The sequence below is a fragment of the Natator depressus genome, chromosome 19 (assembly GCF_965152275.1).
Source record: "Natator depressus isolate rNatDep1 chromosome 19, rNatDep2.hap1, whole genome shotgun sequence".
Classification (NCBI taxonomy): domain Eukaryota; kingdom Metazoa; phylum Chordata; order Testudines; family Cheloniidae; genus Natator; species Natator depressus.
Window position 1 is genome coordinate 7016609 of NC_134252.1, and position 17699 is coordinate 7034307.

Consider the following 17699-nt stretch of genomic DNA (forward strand, 5'->3'; position numbering starts at 1 on the left):
ACATCAGTCAGTCCAGAAACAACCTGATGTGCTAGGAGGTAACTCTGCCTCTTGGGGCAATAAAACTGTGGCTGAGGGGGGTTGCACAAGCCCAGGCTCTTCAGCTTTAGAAACCAGCAGCGTCAGGAGGTGGCCACCCTCTTGGCTGACCCCAAGATTGAACCAGGGGCTTCCAGAGCTAAGAGCAGGGGCTAGAGCCCCCAGCTCTGTAATGGGCACAGCCGTTCCGTGGCTCAGACAGAGGGGAGCCTGTAACCCACGCTGCCCAGTGTGCTGGGCTCAGTATAAAAAGCTCGGGCAGGAGGCTGGGGTGGATTTGAAGCAGCTGTCACCCCCACCTGAGCCCCGCCCGGCTCTGACGGGAATTGCTCTCCTTTTCCTGCAGACAAACGGGAAGAGACAGCCTGAAGGATGACTGTGCTTGTGCCCTGACCTCCAGGAATACAAATCTCTCTCAGGGACCTGAGCAGGTGAAAGGATGAGCGTGGAGCTGGCACGACTGACTGAGTAAATGGAAGCAAACAGCCTTAGCCTCTGATGGCCTTGATATTTATGCAAAAACTGGTGTTGGTTTCACTTTCTTCAATAATACAGCTTTATTGTGCTTTTTTTTTTAAAAAAAACAAAAACTAAACCAAACCCTGTCCTGGAGTCCAGTGCCTCGCCCTTCACCCGCTGGATTTGCCGGTTTTGTTGGTGCAGGAGGGAAGGCTGCAGAGAAGCCGCTGTGAGGGGGGGTGTTTTTATAAGACCACGCTGCACCACCTGAAGCATGGCCTCCTGGGTTGGGAGAAGACGGCCTGGCTGGGGACTTGTTTTTCCACGGCGCAGAGGATCGGCTCTGTTCTGTGCACCTGAGACGGCACGAAATCAAAGCACCTCTTCAAAAGAAGCTGAAGGCGCGTCCCAAATGCTACGGACTTCGTGGCTGGCTGGCCAAGGAGTTCCTTTGCCGGCTTTGCTGCAGGGGATCTTCTCTCCTAGTGTTCCAGGACACGCGCTGTGTGGTGCTAGATATGCCCCGACTAGCTTTGGAAAGGTACAGCACCAGGCCTGAGGCGCGCGGAGGCTGGCAGCAGCTTGGCCGAGGTGCGGTAAAGGCCTCTGTCTTGCTGGGTGGCCTCCCCAGGCTCGAGGACCACTTCAGTAAGAACGTGCAGGGGGATGAGTCTGTGCTGAACAGGCCCTGGCTGAGAGTGGAGGGGAAATGGGGCCCAGGCTGCTAAAGACCTCCGAGCTCCTACAGCAGACAACCCAGGTAGCCGGGGCCCAGCTTCCTCCTGTGTCAGGCTGGCTGCTGTCCCCTCGCTCTTTAGGGCTGTTACAGGACAGTGGGCAGGCAAGGCCAGGGTGCCAGAGGGGACGTGCTGTGTGAACCTGGCCTCCTGTGCTTGTGAGTTCGGGCTCCCCACCTCTACTGCTCCGGCAGGGGAGACGCGTAAGTTCCCTGGGGCCAGTGGTAGTGCGTAAGCACCACAAGGCCCTCCCCACCCACGCAGCTGGACAAGGGAGCAACCCCAAGGCAGTGCTTGGACCCTAGTGTGTTGTGGGGGGGCCCCGCCTGACTGGCTCTACTGTCCCTTTGGCTGTGCCGTGCTCTGAGGTGGGGATGGGGCAGGCCCGCAAGGGCTCCTGGGGAAGTTCTTTTGGGGGCAGGGAGAAGCAGGGCTTAGGAGGATCCCTCTGCCAGTCCCGAGGGAGCTGAACAAACCAGGCTCACACCGCTTCATGTTACATGCTGCTGAGGCTCAAGCTACAGCAGGGGCGGGCAAACTTTTTGGCCTGAGGGCCACGTTGTGTTTCCAAAATTGTAGGGAGGGCCGGTTAGGGGAGGCTGTCTCTCCCCAAACAGCCAGGCGTGTCCCAGCCCCCGCCCCCTATCTGACCCCCCCAGGACTCCTGCCCCATCCACCACTCCCTGTCCCCTGCTGCCCCATCCAACGCCCCTTCTCCTTTCTGACTGCCCCCGGGACCTCTGCCCCATCCAACCCCCCTGTTCCCCACCCTCTGACCACCCCCCGCCAACTCCCCTGCCCTCTATCCAACCCCCCCTTCCCGTGCTGCCCGGAGCACCGGTGGCTGGCAGCGCTACAGCCATGCCACCCAGAGCCCCGGGTCAGGTCACCGCTCTGCAACCGCACCGCCCCGCCGCCCGGTGTGTTGCGCTGGCAGCGTGGCACAGCTGCGAGGGAGGGGGGACAGCACGGGAGGGTCCTGTGGGCCAGCCTCCCCAGCCGGGAGCTCAGGGGCCAGGCAGGAGGGTCCTGTGGGCCATAGTTTGCCCATCTCCGAGATACTGCTTTGCTGGCTGAGGAGCTGGAAAGGATTTATAGCCAAGCAAGCGGTTAATCAGGCAGGCAGCCTGCAGTGCCCGTCTCAGGGCCCAGCAAAGCTGCGGTTGGCCACAAGTGGCCCCTTAGGGGAGCGTTCAGCCCCCTTTTCTTTGGGCTGTTTGAAAGCACAAGCCCCAAGCTGCTGCCCTGTGAGTCTGGGGCACTCGGCAGGAAGTGCAGGGGAGGACTCAGTCACTGCAGGGCGCAATTACCCTTGAGCTGCAACCAGCCAGGGCCTGTCTGGGACAGGAGGAAGGGCTTCCTCCCACATTGCCAGCCTTCTGGGTCCAAGGGAGGAGAATCTGGACACTGAGGCCTCTCCAAGCTCCATAATCTCTACCCTGAGAGATTCCACTGCCCTCATGCTCTGTAATTTCAGAGTTGTACCCTCACCCCAGCCAGGCCCTGTGTGTACACAGACAGCCCCGGGGGAGGGAGAAGCTTTTCAGATACCCTGTAGCAGGGAGTGACACTGGATGCAGCATTAAATGAGACCAAAAGCCTGAGTTTTACATTCATCCCTGGTCTCTAGAGCCAGGCAACTTGATTTCTGTTTCTTTAAACATGGGGTCATGCTTTGATTTCCTTGATTGTAAAAACCATCTGCCTTGAGAAGCTGCAGAGTAACAGTTACAAGCTCTGTCTCTCTTTGGTTAAAGATGATGATTGAAATTGGCTGTCTCCTTTGCTTCTTGGCTAACAGTTGGGGCCTTCCCTCCTCCAGGGTGGCTGGAGTGACAACAGGGAGACCCCTATTTGCACAACTCACCCCTCCTCCCCAAAAGCCTGGAACAGATGAGTCACCCAGACAGACACACAAGCTGTTTAGTTTTTCACCCTAACGAGGGAGAAGTTCCAGAACCTTGCTGGAGTCCACTAGGGCCTCAGCTATTGCTTTTACACGGAAGGTGCCCAGCTACCCCCCTGGAGGGTGGCAGTGTAAAACTTTACCTGAAGCAGGGATCAAGCAACTGGCAGGAGACAACTGCCTTGCATTGCCCCTCCCAGTTGTCCAAGGGGTTAACCCCCTCATCGCTGAAACCTGTTCACAGACGGACAATTGCCCGATCCATGCTCCTCCTGGAGGTGTTTCAGCCATTCATGTGGCTACCCCCTCTGCTCTGCACGGGATAAGAGACCGTAAGATCCAACTGCAGTCATGCCGTTGCTTTCACAGGTCCCCTGTCACCGTGCGAAAGAAGGAGCAGGAGTAGCCTCTGCTGCTGACAAAGGCTCTAGCGTCTCCCCAGGCAAACAAATCCACTCAGTAACAGTCTCTAGGCCTGAAAGGTGGGACCAGCTGAGGGGAGCCTGGGTGGAGTCAGCGAGTGCTGGAGGACAGGTGTCCACAGCACTCTGCGCTGCAGCTTGGCTATGGCTCAGCAGAACTCCCCTCCTTCCCCTAGAGGCAGGCCCCTGCCTGCACCAGACCTTTCCGGGGAGAGGACTCACAGTTCCCAGGCTGGCAGGGGGCTCAGCGCAGTTAATCCTGCCCGCACGTTCTAAGATCCGGCTGTTGGCTCCAGCAAGACAGTCCCATCCCCCACCACACACGCCTCAGTCAGTTTCACACTTTATTGGGGTTTTTAACAATTGATGGATGATTTCAGATTCAACACTAAAGGGAGAGGACCCCCACCTGCAACTCCATGGGCTGAGCACCAAAACCCTGTTCTGCAAGCCCAGGGACAGGCTTGCCAGAGCAGCCCTGCTGCCTGTTAGAGCAGCCGTGAGTGTCTGGAGAGCCCTGCGTGCCCTCCACAGGCCCAGCCCCATCATCTTCGCAGTTCAAGCCCTGCACCAAGCGCATGTGGGGCTGAGGCAGCTGCAGGGTGATGGTCATTACACAGGATGCCACGCAGTCCCTCTTCCCCTGTTACAAACTACACAGGTTTGAACGACCATTCTTCCCTTTAAAATTACCAGAGCTTTCCAACAGCAATTGTTGCCTGTCAGGCTGCCAGCCCGTTCCAGTGCAACCTTCAAAGCTGCTGGAATTCACCCACAGAAAGTCAGGTGACAGCCCGTGCTTTTACAAATCACAGCGTTACCCCTGCTTCAGACACGTCAGGAGAGCCGCACGTAGGAGGACTCACGGGGGAAACAGACAACTGGCTGCAGCCCTAGCTCCTGCTGGGGGCTCAGGAGCTACATGGTCCCCCTGAGTCATGCTTGGCCTTCTCCAGAGATCAGCTGGGTGGGAACAGGTTGCTTCCGGAGGCGGGTTCTCCACTGAACCTGCCCAAGTTCAGTTACAAGGTGTGAACCATCTACTGCATTTCGCACATTCAGCCTCTGAGCCCCAGGTGCTTTGGGCCAAAGCTCCCTCACTTAGAGGCATGCTGCAGTTGGGGGAGTGTGGCCCTGCAGCGATTGTGGTGGAAGTTGGGGGAAGAGAACCCAAAATGGAGCAGTGGATGGCAACAGGTGAGGAGAGGACAAGACAAGGGGGACGGGCTGGCACTTGTTAACTGATGTTTCCGCCCTTCAGTGTTTTACACGAGATGTTCCCCAGCTTAGTCATGAAATTCTTCTGCTTCCACTGGGCGACACAGTCCTCAGAGATCCGGAAGTCAGCCTGGGAAGAGGCAGGGGGGTGATATGTCGGACTGGCTAGCCAATGCCCTGTTCACCCCAATCACACATGCAGCTGGGAATCCTCACCACCTCTCAAATCCCTGGGGACAGGCACCCTGCTCCTGCCAGGCCCAAGGAGGGCGTGCCAGCTAAAGGTCTAAAAGGGAATGCCACTATGTAACTCACATTAAGGGCAAAGGGGGCCCGTAACCCTCACTGTAGGCACCAATAGTGAAGCAAAATGGCAGCACAGGCAGCCCCTGCTGTAACTCCGCTCTGTAACTGTTTTCACCAGATGATCCCCAAGTGCTTTCCAAGCAATGAGCTAGCCTCCTAACCTCCCTACAAGATATCCCGCTCCTCATTTTACATTGGGGAAACCGAGGCATGGAGCAGGAATGTGCCTTGCCCAAAGCCATGCAGCAAGTAAGTGGCAGAGCAGAAAACAGAACCCAGGAGTCCTGACTCCCACTTGCCCTCTCTGACCACTGCCCTTATGTCCCCTTTGTAGGTCCCAAGTGGCGACAGCCTGCCAGCTGCTAGGTAACAAGACCCCCTGAGATGGACTGGGTCTAAACAGGTCTCTGCCAACAGCTCCCTTCTTGGCCTACCCGAGCCCCAGAGCCAGTCAATTGACAGCTGGCAGATGCCTGGCTAGCAAGGATTAGACAGCGTAGTGCCAGCTGTGTTCATCTACTCCCCAGGCAGGGGGGACAGAGCACAGGAGTGGAGTCTCCTGTTCTAGGCTCTGCTCTGCCCTCTGTGTGACCTCACGTGAGTCACTTTCATGCAGTGTGCCTCAGTCTCCACACCTGGAAAGAGGGACGACATCCCTGTCTCATGCAGGGGCCGTAAAGCGCTTTGAGAGCCTCCCATGAAGCTGTGACAGGACTGGCGTAGGCTGCCTGGGTGACTAGAGAGCTCAGCTGCCAGAGCAGACAGGGCTCTGACTGCAGAGATGGGCCCCGTCCCCAGCAGCCCCATTGTGAGCAAGACGACTCTCTTCCCCCTCTTACCTGCAACTTCTCAAAGACTCTCTTCTTGGGTTTGAGCTCGTCGTCAGGCTGCCCGCTGTCGTAGCCTTCCACGTAGACACGCTCCCCTGGGCAGGAGCCCGCTGGCGGGTCCAGGGGCTCCACCTGATGGGGCTCCCCCACGCTGTGGAGAAACACACGGGGAAAGGGGGAGGGAGTGACCAGCTAGGACCTCAAAGAAGGGGCCTGTCCTAATCCTCCCCCCAGATAGGACAGCAAAGAACCAGGGGTCCACATGCAGCCTGGATGTTATGGGGGACTAGGCTGTATTCTCCCCTCCTGCCCTATATGGAAAACAAACTGAAATTCAGCCTCATCACCCCTGCTATCCCTGCCCCCTGCACGCCCTCACCTGGAAGCACACAGCAGCATGCCCTGGGACTCCACTCCCCTCATCTTCTGGGGCTTCAGGTTGCACAGCAGCACCACCATCCTGTCCTGCAGCTGCTCCTTCGGCACCAACTGCACCAGGCCGCTGATCACTGTCCGTGGCTCAGGCTCGCCCACGTCAATCTTCTCCAGGTACAGGCTGTCGGCATCAGGGTGCTGCCAATGCAAATGCCAATGCAGGTACAGCTGAGAAGCCGGGAGCGGTCATCCCTCAGGAAGGGGGGCTGAGAGCACACACAAGCAGGAAGGCGCCCATGTGGTTTACATACGCCCTCCAAGTGAGTGCTCGAGTCACTCCATGAGGAAACAAGCCCCCCAGAGCAGCCTCCACTTCTGGATGATCCAAATCCTTGTCCCCATTGCTCCTCACTGGCTGCCTCCCTCCTCATCTCAGGCTAGGAGGAGGCAACTGACAGTGCCAAGAGGGAGAATTTCCCATGGGGCAATTTCCTTGATAGCTGCTTGCCATCAAATGAGATGAACAGGAGAATGTAACCACTGTCTGGCTCATCTAGTCCAGGACCTTAACAGGGGCTGGTGCTGGCTGCCTTTGGGGATAGGTCCCCTCTCTACAATACTATTCCACTAATGAAGAGTTTCAGGGAGCAGGGAATTTCTTCCTGACCCCAGCAGGTGATCACCCGAGGCACTGAAGCATCATGATCACTGGCCCTGGTAATTTGCTTTGGTTAGTCTCGTGCTGTGTGACTGCAGTGATGTTTTCATTCGTTAAAGCATCTGATCTTTTTGTTTAAACTAAGTTATTCGCCTCAAAGTCTTGCAGAAGTGAGTTCCACAGGTCAGCCTTGCTGTGTTAATAGTACAGAGCTGTTTCAGGGAAAGCGTGCCATCTAGTGGCAGGTCTCACCTGCAACACCATCTCTGCCTCAAACACTCCGCCAGTTCAGACACAGCAGGTGATCATTTCTAGATCCCCACCCGCCTTGCTCAGCTGCACTCCAGAGAGTGACCACCACTAATGAAAGGTAAGGTCCATTTCCCAGCACCTGGTGAGCTCATTAAGCCTTGATAATTAAACAGCTCTGTGGAGAAAAACTGTCGTCTAATATGTTACCAAACCACTGCCCCCATATCAGTCTGGGAAGGACCCTATTCTGGTACCAAGCAGCAAAGAGATGGTATTTTGGGGTCAGGGCTCAGAGTTACTAATCTCATTGCTTCCCAAGCCCAGTGCCTCCTGTATGGGGAATTCCCAGGCACAGGACTTTCAGAAACCCCATGGAAGAACTGCTCCAAGGTGCTGCTCCTGCAGAGCAAACCTAGAGCTAAGCATATGGAGAGTGTTAACACTTTCTGCCTAGCTTGGAAGGATTTACTTTCCTTGAAAACCACTGTCTGCCCCCCTTTCTTTGTCATGCCTGTTCTCCCATCACAGGATCCTTGCTAAAGCATTGGTACCTTTTCCACACTGATCACTTTGCCAACACGGATGTCCAGCCGGGACGGGATCACGTCCTCAGGGTTTGAATTCTTGGTGGAGTTTTTCACTGAAGCCTCTGCACGTGCAAAAGAGTGAAACCAGCCTGCCCTGAGAAGAGTTGTACCCAGCCACGAGTGAAGGTGCATTTGTGGAAGAGGTGCAGGGACCAGGAGAACCTGAATTCTGTCCAGACAAGGGTCACCGTCTCTGGTTTGCCAGCAGCACCCAATTCATATATAAATCAAGCAGACTGCAGCCACCCACATCTCTAATACAGCCTGTGGGGACCACAGGTCCCATCATGCACTGTTCCAGCTTGACTGCAGCTCCAATAGAAATGGAACACTGCATGCTGGGATCTGTAGTTTCTGGGGTAGGCACATGGCCCACAGGCCATTCTTTCATCAGCCCTGCTGGGGACAATCCAAGTCAGATGCTGGCTAAGGAGAGGCAGGAAGAAGAGCTGCATCAGGCAGCAAGGTCAAAGCCAGTATCACCCAGACTCTGAGCCACCCATGGTCATTGCTGGTGGAATTCAAGTTCCAGAATTTCTTCTGTTTGCTCTTAGCCCCACCTGTAGGACTCATCTCCCCAGCCCAGGCCTTCCCCTCCCATGGGAGTCATGGCATGCGCTTACTGGCTTTGGATGGGTCAGGATACGCTGCCCTGGTCAATTTCTTCAGGTCTGGGGTGTTGAACTTCTCTCTGATGGGGTCAAGCAGCCTGTTCAGGGCCACTTCCACCGAGCTCTTCAGGTCCCCCGGGTGCACGACCTGCCACGTGAATAAAGAAAAGGAGGAGATTTGTGGAGGAGAAGTGGGCTGGAAGGGCGGAGCAGTTTCGCATGGCTGTGCCCATTTAGACAAGTACGTCATTGAAAGCTGTAAGGTGGGGCAGCCACAGTGACTTATGCTGGGAGAGTTAATAGGATCACGTCCTAAGGAGGACAGGGCTGGGTCACTAGCTGGATGGGAGACCCGCCCCCCAGAGGAATAGCTGGAAGCTGCAGGATGTGGGGCTGGTGACTCAGCCATGCTCTCCTGTGAGTCAGTGCTGCACCCAATGCTCCTTTGTGGTGCTAGGAGGCGCTGTGGCACTGGAAATGTAAAACCGAAGTCCTCACCATTGTAATTAGAGATCTCATGGAATTTTCCCCTCCCCTGCCAGCAAAGAGCATGGACATTACCCCATCACGCTGGTCAAATTCCAGCTTTGATAATGGCATTTCATATCCCTCAAACTTCCCTGAGGCTTAAACGGGAAACAGATTCTTCTCCACTTGTTATCCTAAACTGTTGGGCAGTGTTGCTCTGCACTGTTGAACAGCTGTTTTCCCACCCAGAGATGGCTGCATTTCCCTGTGAGTGATCTGTGTATTGCTAAATTTGTAGGGTGCTTAGAGCTGAAAGGCACTGCCAGAAATAGAAGATCATTAACAACTAGACCTACAGAGAGAGGGTTCTGCACCAGCCACTGATTGTCTAGCTGCTCCTGGGCGTATCTGCCTCACACCATCATGGCGCCTGCACCACCACACTCACCAGGCCAGAATCTGCCCTTACTGATGCCCCAGGCGAATCTACAGACTTACATGTGGTGCAAGAGATCAACATTTGTCCAACTACTCAAAGCCTGTGTCAGAGGAAACAACATGAGCCTCTTTGCATGCTCCAGGGTTTTTTCCAAGCATACAGCAGTGTGGGCATGAGGGAGGTGGATAGCGACCCCCTGCCCCGAGTTACCTCAGTCGCAAAGTCCTTTTCCAGCTCTTCATAAGTCGTGTAGGTTTTGTTTCCTCCCCATTTTGTGTCTCTCAATATCACAAACTCTGTGACACAAGGAGGGTTTAGAGGGTCAGATTAACCGATATGAAGGCAAATCCCTGAGGCACTGTCCCCACTAGCAACTCTAATAACCCCCACTCCAAACTACCACCACTGCCCCCCTCCCCCGCAACAACCAATGAGGGGTATTGCAGCAGAGGGGTATCCCAGACCAGAAAAGGTCATGTCATTGCTATGAGCGGATGGTGTCTCCTTTCTGGCTCTGGGAGAGGGGGAGGCAGCGCCAGGTTTTGGAGCACATGAGTGGGTGCCTTGCATTAGGATGCAGAGAAACACATGCTCGCTTTCATGCCTCTTGCCTACATTTAAGCAGACGTCGCCAGCAAGGGCTCCTGTTGAAAGACTGCACCCCAACCTCTCTGGGGCATGGAGACAGTCACCTGACTTGAGTGGGAAGAGGACGTGCTTGATGAAGGACAGAATGCCGTTGTTCTCCACGTTTCCTGGCTCACAAAATGCCTTTTTCAGTTTCTTCTTCACGTCCTCCTTCTGATCCAGAAGGTCGATCTTCGATTCCTAGGACGTGGGAGGAGAAGAGGAGACCTGTGAGCTGAAACCAGAAGCAGGCAATGCAGCCACTTGGAATCCTGCACTAATTTAGTATCACTCTGGACACGGAGGAGTTTTACTTTAGCCCAGTTGTAGGGTTCAGTGCTCCACAGCCAACCTACCTGCAATGAAACTCTGAGGTCAGCTGTCTCTGTTCTGGGGCTCTCAGCTTCTTTCCCTACCTCCGCCCTAGGAGAGGCAGGGTGTGCTGGAGTTGGCACCACCTCTCTCAAGCCACCACCAACAGTAAGAGAGGAGGGCTCCTTTCTCAGCCAGTGGAGTTCCAGGACTTAGCCTACCAGCCCCAAAGGGTTAAACTCCTCGCCCTGCAGGATTGCTGCATAAACATGTGGTTCATCAACCTACCTCTTCCGAAGAGCTCATCTTGGTGCCTGTCAGCCCCGGAACCATTGGGTTCATCAAATGGAGGCGCTTGGCATAGCCCAAGGAGGGCAGGTACTAAGTAAGGAAAAGGAGTTAAAAGTATTTAAGCATCCTCCCATCTGAGGAGCAGCTTTCACCATCACTCCCCAGAGCATTCTTCCCCCCTAGCATCCGGGCTCAAGACTTCCCCCAGTGCAGAAAGCTGGGATCAAAACATGTTGCTGAATCCCAATTCCCTCTGCTTGGAGGAGGCTCCATTCTCCAGTCAGCCCAGACCCACTCCCAGCACACACCAGTGGGCAACCTGCAGGGGGCAGCAAGCGACAGCCACCATCAGGTGCTGAGAGGGGAAGGAAAAGCTGTGTCACTGTCACCCCTGCATGAGGCAGGGCCCCAGCATCAAACATTGACCTGGCAGCGAATCCCTGTGAACAGCTACATCGGCAGCCACTGCGCACTGATGGGCAGCAGCAGGAACCTGAAGAGAGGTCTGGGTGACCTCACAGATACTGTGCATAAGACAACGCTGGCCATCCAGCTGCAAGCAGAGTTCAAACGCAGAGACCTGGAACCAGCCGCCTGGGGGAGCCTCTTGCATTTCTGGAAGTTCAAAACACTCCCCAGTTCTAACCTTTTCTGCAAAGGTGAAAATCTTCCTCTGATCCACTCCTCCAAACTGAGCATCAACCTTCAAGTACTCCTCGTCCAGGGCCTGTGGGGAGAACACACCCACAAGCGTTATGCTGCAGCACGTGGACTCCCACACCCCAGCTGACATCACACTTTTAGTGTTCACACCCTAGAAATCTACCCAGCTGTCAGGGCTAGGAATCCCAGCTTCACATGAAAGCGGAATCCCACACCCATTCTGGCTACGTAGGGATATTGTGCAACTGGTACAAACACCTGTAAAAACAACCAACCAAACCGCCACTATATCCGTGCACTGCCCCGACACCAGGTGAAGTCCTCGAGATTTGGGCTGCACATCAGATACTCATGCTGATTAGCGAGAAAGTAAATCTGCCCTATTCAGCAGTAGGGGGAGGGGGACTGTGATTAGCCTGGCGCATGCATTGCAGCCTTCATGGGGAAGGGGATGCGTTCCATCCAGGTGGCTGCCACCCTCCCCAAAGGTACCTGCAGTCCTGGGTAGAGCAGACCACTCAGCAAGGGATGCTCTACTTGCTTCACCACCTCTGCTCCAGCTTTCTTGGCATCGTGCTGGGTGACTAGAGAGGAGAGCCTGTAGACGTCCAACGTGTAGTCCCTGGAGGGAAAGAACAGGTCGATACTGCTGCTGAAGCCAGACAAATGGAAGCTTCAAACCTTCCTCTTCTATAGCCACCACACGCAAAGGAGGACACTGGCTGGAGCGCAGAGAAATCAGGCGTGTGGATATCTTACCCCCGACCCGCCTTCCTTTCCTGAATGACACTGGCTCAGAACAGACAGATTCCCCAACTGGCTCAATATCCCACTTGTCTCCTCCACCCCCGGATTCCTTTGTGGAGCTTGTCAGTTCCACAGTCCTTCCATGCCACTTGTCCCCTCTCCCTCGTAGTAGCCGTCAAATCCCACCCCCAGGCAATATATGGTCAGGAACACTCCCTGAGAGAGGAGCAGGCTCCCACAAGCTCACTTGCTGAGCTGGTAGTCGGTGCCCCGGATGAATTTCAGCTTGTCGAGAGGCACGCCGATGCTCTCCAGCACGGCCTTGATCATGGTCTCATAGTATTGTGTGCGCAGCTCCAGCAGCTCCCACGGTGCCTTCATGTTGTCTAGGTACGCGTGGAGGTCAGCGAACAGGATCGTCACCTGGCACAGAATGGGGCGGGGGGGGAGTTGGGCATGTCACACTGGGTGTCACACAGATAAGAGGCGTTACAGGTTCCTTTCTGTCACCCAGCCTGGAGCTGAAGGTATCCCCTGCTCCTGACCTCTTTGGGTCTGAAGCCCCCCTTCTCCGCCTTCGGCCTCCCCAAGGTCTCAGCATTTAGGTTAGAGCAGGTACCTCACATCCAGCCTTCAGGAAGTCTGCAATCTTGGACATCGGTACGAAGTAGGCCACGTGAGGCTTTCCTGTTGTGGCTGTCCCCCAGTATACCTTCAGATCACGCTCTTTTAGGATGGTCATCAGCTTATCCTCCCCGAGAACCTCCTGCGAGGAAACCAGAGGCTGCATGTTACACAGCACAACAGACCCAGCAGAGACCACGACAGCCATGGGAGAAGGAACGCGATACACTGGGCTCGTAACTCCAGGAGAGGAAGGATAGTTGTCCGGTTAGAACTCTGGATCAAGGGATCTAGGTTTTATACCTGGCTCTCTCTATCCTTGGGTCAGTTGTTTAGTTTATCTGTGCCTCAGTTTCCCATCTCCAGAATAGGGACAATGATCTTTATTGACCTCACTGAGGGGCTGAGTTGATAAATCCATTAGTAACTGTGAGGCACTTGATGAGCATTATGGAAGAGCCAAGAGATAAAGAAAAACCTCTGTAAGGCAGCTCAGTATTCTCCCTATACTGTGGCTGGGGAAATGGAGGCACAAAGAGGTTAAGGGGCTTCCCAAGGTCACAGTATAGCAGAGGCAGGAACCAAGCCCAGAAGTGTGGTTACAATAGAAACCCCACAATCGTCTAGGGAAGGGTGCACAAGGGGCACCCCAATCCTCAGGACACTTCTCGGATCAGGAGCTTTCCGGGGCAGGGACTGGCTTTGTGTTCTGGGTCTGTACAGCCCCTGGTGCCGTGGGGTCCTGGGCGCTACCACAACACAAGTAATAATAATTAGATAAGTAGAGCGAAGCAAGTATCCCTTTGTATTTCTCGTCTCAGGAACTGTGCAGAGAAGGCCCCCATCCCAGAGGTACCTGTAGGTTCCGGGTGATCAGGTGGCATTTCTCCCTCGGGGTCAGCTCGTCCCCCATTGCGTCAGCCTTTGACCAGTCAAGCCTTTACAAACTGTGATTAAACAGAAGACATGTCACAAGAGGAAAGGGAGGGAGGGGAAACCCTCCTGATAGTCACAGAGGGAGGACTCCTGGTGTGGTTTCCAGCTCAACCAGGGCACAGACCCCACTGCCCCTGCACACAGGGAGGGGCTGTATTAGGCTAAGGAGCCCACTCAGCCAAGGCACGCACCCTGCTGGCCTTGTGTAAGGGGAGGGGAAGCTGTGTGGGATTCACCCCCTTGCTGGTCTCTTGGCACAGCTCAATAGAGGGCATGGGCAAGGCACGCGCCCTGGGGCAGTTCAGACTCTTAAATATCTATAACCACCCTATGACCCTGGCAGGGCGGCATCTCTCCCCCGACCACTCACAGACCGGGGGCAGGTAGGGCTGGGTAGTGGGACACAGAGTCTTTCACTCCCCAGCCACTGGTTTGAAACCATAGATTCCAAAATCATCCAGTCTGACCCCGTGTACAATACAGGCCACAGAACTTCCCCAAAATCATACCTAGTGCAGAGCTTTTAGAAAAACACCCAATCTTGATTTAAAAATTTGTCAGTGATGGAGAATCCATCAAGACCCTGGGTGAACTGATCCAATGGTTAATTACTCTCACTTAACAATTTACACCCTATTTCCAGTCTGGATTTTTCTAGCTTCAACTTCTAGCCATTGGATCATGTTATACCTTTCTCTACTAGACTGAAGAGCCCATTATTAAACATTTGTTCCCCATGTAGATAATTACAGACTGTGATCAAGTCTTCCCTTAATCTTCTCTTTGTTAAGCTAAGTAGATGGAGCTCCTTGAGTCTATCACTATAAGGCAGGTTTTCTAATCCTTTAATCATTCTTGTGGCTCTTTTCTGAAACTTCTCCAATTTATCAACATCCTTCTTGAATTGCGGACACCTGACCTGGGCACAGGATTCCAGCAGCAGTCGCACCAGTGCCAAATACAGATGCAAAATAACCTCTCCACTCCTACTTGAGATTCCCCTGTTTACGCATCCCAGGATTGCATCAGCTCTTTTGGCCACAGCTTCACGCTGGGAGCTCATGTCCAGCTGATTATCCACCAAATCTCTTTCAGAGTCACTGCTTCCTGGGATAGAGTTTCCCATCCTGGAACGTGGCCTACATTCTTTGTTCCTAGATATATACATTTACATTCAGCTGCATTAAAACGCACATTGTTTGCTTGTGTCCAGTTTACCAAGTGATCCAGATTGATCTGAATCAGTGACCTGCTCTCTTCATTATTTACCGCTCCCCCAATTTGTGTGTCGTCTCATTGATAAAAATGTCAAATAGCATAAGGCCAAGAACCAATCCCCGAGGAACCCTACTGGAAACACACCCCCTTGATGATGATTCCCCATTTATAATTATACTTTGAAACCTATCAGTTAGCCAGTTTTTATTCCATTTAATGTGTGCCACGCTAACTTTATATCATTCTAGTTTTTTAAATTCAAAATATTGTAGGGTGCCAAGTCAAACACCTTACAGAAGTCTAAGTATCCTATGTCAACACTATTACCTTTGTCAACCAAACATCTGATCTTGTTAAAAAAAAAAAAGATATCAGGTTACTTTGACAGGCTCTATTTTCCATAAACCCATCGTTGATTTACATTAATTACGTGACTCACTTAATAAAGAATTAAAGGGGAGTAATGTGTCAGTCACAGTCACTCCATTACCTTGCCCAGGATCAAGGTCAGGCTGACAAACCTACAATTACCCAGGTCATCCTATTTACCCTTTTTAAAAACTGGCACAACATTAGATTTCTTCCAGTCTTCTGGAACTTCCCCAATGCCCCACGACTTATTAAAAATAAACATGAACAGTCCAGGGAGAGCCTCAGGAAGCTCTTGGATGCAAGATATCTGGACATGCAGATTTAAAAGTGTCTATCCTCCACAGAAACTAATGGAATGCAAAGAGTGTTAACATCACCAGATGATGAGAGTATAAGCATCTGTTTTTCTCTCCAAATACAGAACAGGAATATTTATTGAACATTTTTGCCTTTTCTGCATTCTTATGGATAATTCTACCATTTCCATCCAGTAATGGACCAATACCATTGTCAGGATTCTTTTTGTTCCTAATATATTTTAAAAACTCCTCCTTATTGACCTTAACTCGGCTAGTCATAGATTTCTCCTTGTGTCCCTTTACTTTCCTAATCAATTTTCTACAGTTCCTAACTTCTGATTTATATTCATTACTATCAACTTCCCCTTTCTTCTAATCTTTTTTCTTTTTTACACCTGCCTTTACTTCTCCTCTAAACCAGGTTTTTGTTTTTTAACCCCCATGGCCTTCTTCCTAGATTATGGATTTTTGGACATCTAGTAAGGTGTTCTTAAATGATTCCCAATTATTGTTCACTTTTTTCTGATTAAGTTCTTCCTTACAGTTGATTTGGCTCATAATTGTTTTCAGCTTTGTGATATTGGTCCTATTAAAGTACCAAGTGTATATATATTACTGGTCTGGATTTTATTCTACTTGCACATTATAAATGTGATCAAGTCAAGACTGCTTCTACTTAAGCTACCATTACTTTTTAGTTCTGTGATCAGAACTAAATCTGTTCACAACTTTATCTGGTGTAGTCAGATGTCTGGCTGCGTGTGTGTTCTCTCTGTGTGCTGCCCCAGCTCTCCACAGACAGCCGGCACAGCAGACCTTGAGTCAACCCCCCAACGACCACAAGACCCGTTAATGTTTACGAAGGCGCCAGGCCAGGTTTACTGTTGACAAAGCACAGTAACAGCACCTGGCAGACTCTACGAGGATACTAAGATATGAGTGCCCGTGACAATGGACACAGCTCAGTTAGTGGCAGGACTATCCACTCCCCCCTCGGCTGGCCAAAGATATTCTCTCTGAGATACATCTTTATAGCCTGGTTACGTATAAACAGGTTACGTACTGTCATCCTGACCTTATCTTTTAGGAGGGGTCGGTGTGTTCCTGTTAATGTTTTTGTACCATCCTTGATATTGGGACGTGTTTGTGTGAGTACTCTGTGACTAGCACTTGTTAGGAATGTGTATTTCTGCGATATCAGCCCTGTTCTTGCCAGATTCTGCGAGCAGGTCCTGCCTTATACCAGGCCTTTGATACAAGGGTGCATGTCTCAGGGCTCTCTTCCTACTACATCTGGTAAAGCAAGATCTGACAAAGAATTCCTCTGCGTTGGCTGCAACACTTTTTGAGTTATGAAATTGTCACATACAGAGTTTAGAAATTCCAACCATGCTTTGATACTGGTAGCGGGAGACCTCCCCATGTGTCACTCAGACGGAAGGTCCCCCATGATCACGCAGCTTTCCCCCCCCCACACACACATTACAGATATGGGCTGCCCTCCTGCTCCCTCGGGCCGTTCGGTGGTCTGCAGCAAACAGCAACTCATATCCCACCGTGTGCCTTTACCTGTAAGGACACGGATCCCGAAGCGTGCCAGGCCCTTCCCCTCTGGCGTTGTCAGGGGCGCGGAACCCGCGGGGGCCGTTTTGGACCCAGAGCCCCGCTCCCTTTCCAGCCTCCCGAAACAGGCCAGCTCCACGGATCCTCCGCCGGCCAGCAGCGTGAATCATCCCTCCAGATGCTCAGCCCCCCCCCCCGCCCCCGGGCTGAACTCACGCGCCTGGGAGAGTGATGCCGATGCCTTGTGTTTGCCACCCGGGCTGCCAGGGTGGGGTGTGTGTGTGTGGGGGGATTATTTCTTCCCTTCACGCCCTGGGGCTCCTGGATCGCTTTTGTTCTCACCATGTCAACGCTGTGCGGGGTGCTCCTACCCCCCCCCCCGCTACTGCCTTAGCGCCCCCCGCCAGCCTGTCCCCCGCTACCCCCCCCCACAGAAGCGGGGCAGAGCCGGCCCCACAGGCCGCTACGCGCGGGAAGGGGGAGGACCCCCCCCCCGCCAGGCAGGGGCCTCGGACCCGGAGGTGAGAGGGGGGTTGTGGGTCCCGGGTGTAACCCCTCCCCTTCTTACCGTGACCCGACCCGCTGCTCCCCGGCGAGGCGCCCCCGCGGCCCGTCTCCAGCCGCCGGCTCCGGGTTACATCAGCTTCGCGCGACGCCGGGCTGCGACTCAACCGCCCCGCACAGCGCTTCCGCCGCAGGGACAGGGCGGAGGAGTCAAGCCCAGAGCACATCGATGGGGG

General features: G+C 53.4%; 2 protein-coding genes across 4 annotated transcripts in view; one reads left to right on the forward strand and one right to left on the reverse strand.

The window, feature by feature from the left end:
• The window catches only part of NHSL3 (NHS like 3), a 54412-nt gene extending 52461 nt beyond the window's left edge, over window positions 1-1951 (forward strand). For all 3 annotated transcript variants that reach the window (XM_074934332.1, XM_074934334.1, XM_074934335.1), the window contains exon 7: window positions 386-1951. In XM_074934332.1, the coding sequence (XP_074790433.1) occupies window positions 386-408 (23 nt within the window). In that variant the 3' untranslated portion in view covers window positions 409-1951. The remainder of the gene's footprint in view (window positions 1-385) is intronic.
• A 1938-nt stretch (window positions 1952-3889) lies between these two features.
• On the reverse strand, window positions 3890-17684 carry YARS1 (tyrosyl-tRNA synthetase 1). Its single transcript, XM_074934651.1, has 14 exons — window positions 17528-17684; window positions 13428-13518; window positions 12567-12713; window positions 12195-12370; window positions 11693-11822; window positions 11184-11264; window positions 10535-10627; window positions 10000-10135; window positions 9518-9603; window positions 8413-8548; window positions 7754-7851; window positions 6297-6490; window positions 5927-6068; window positions 3890-4911 (listed from the first exon to the last, which is right to left on the reverse strand). Exons 2-14 carry the CDS (start codon window positions 13482-13484, stop codon window positions 4801-4803), a joined length of 1587 nt encoding a protein of 528 aa, XP_074790752.1. The 5' UTR covers window positions 13485-13518; window positions 17528-17684; the 3' UTR covers window positions 3890-4800.
• Between the last annotated feature and the right edge of the window lie 15 nt (window positions 17685-17699).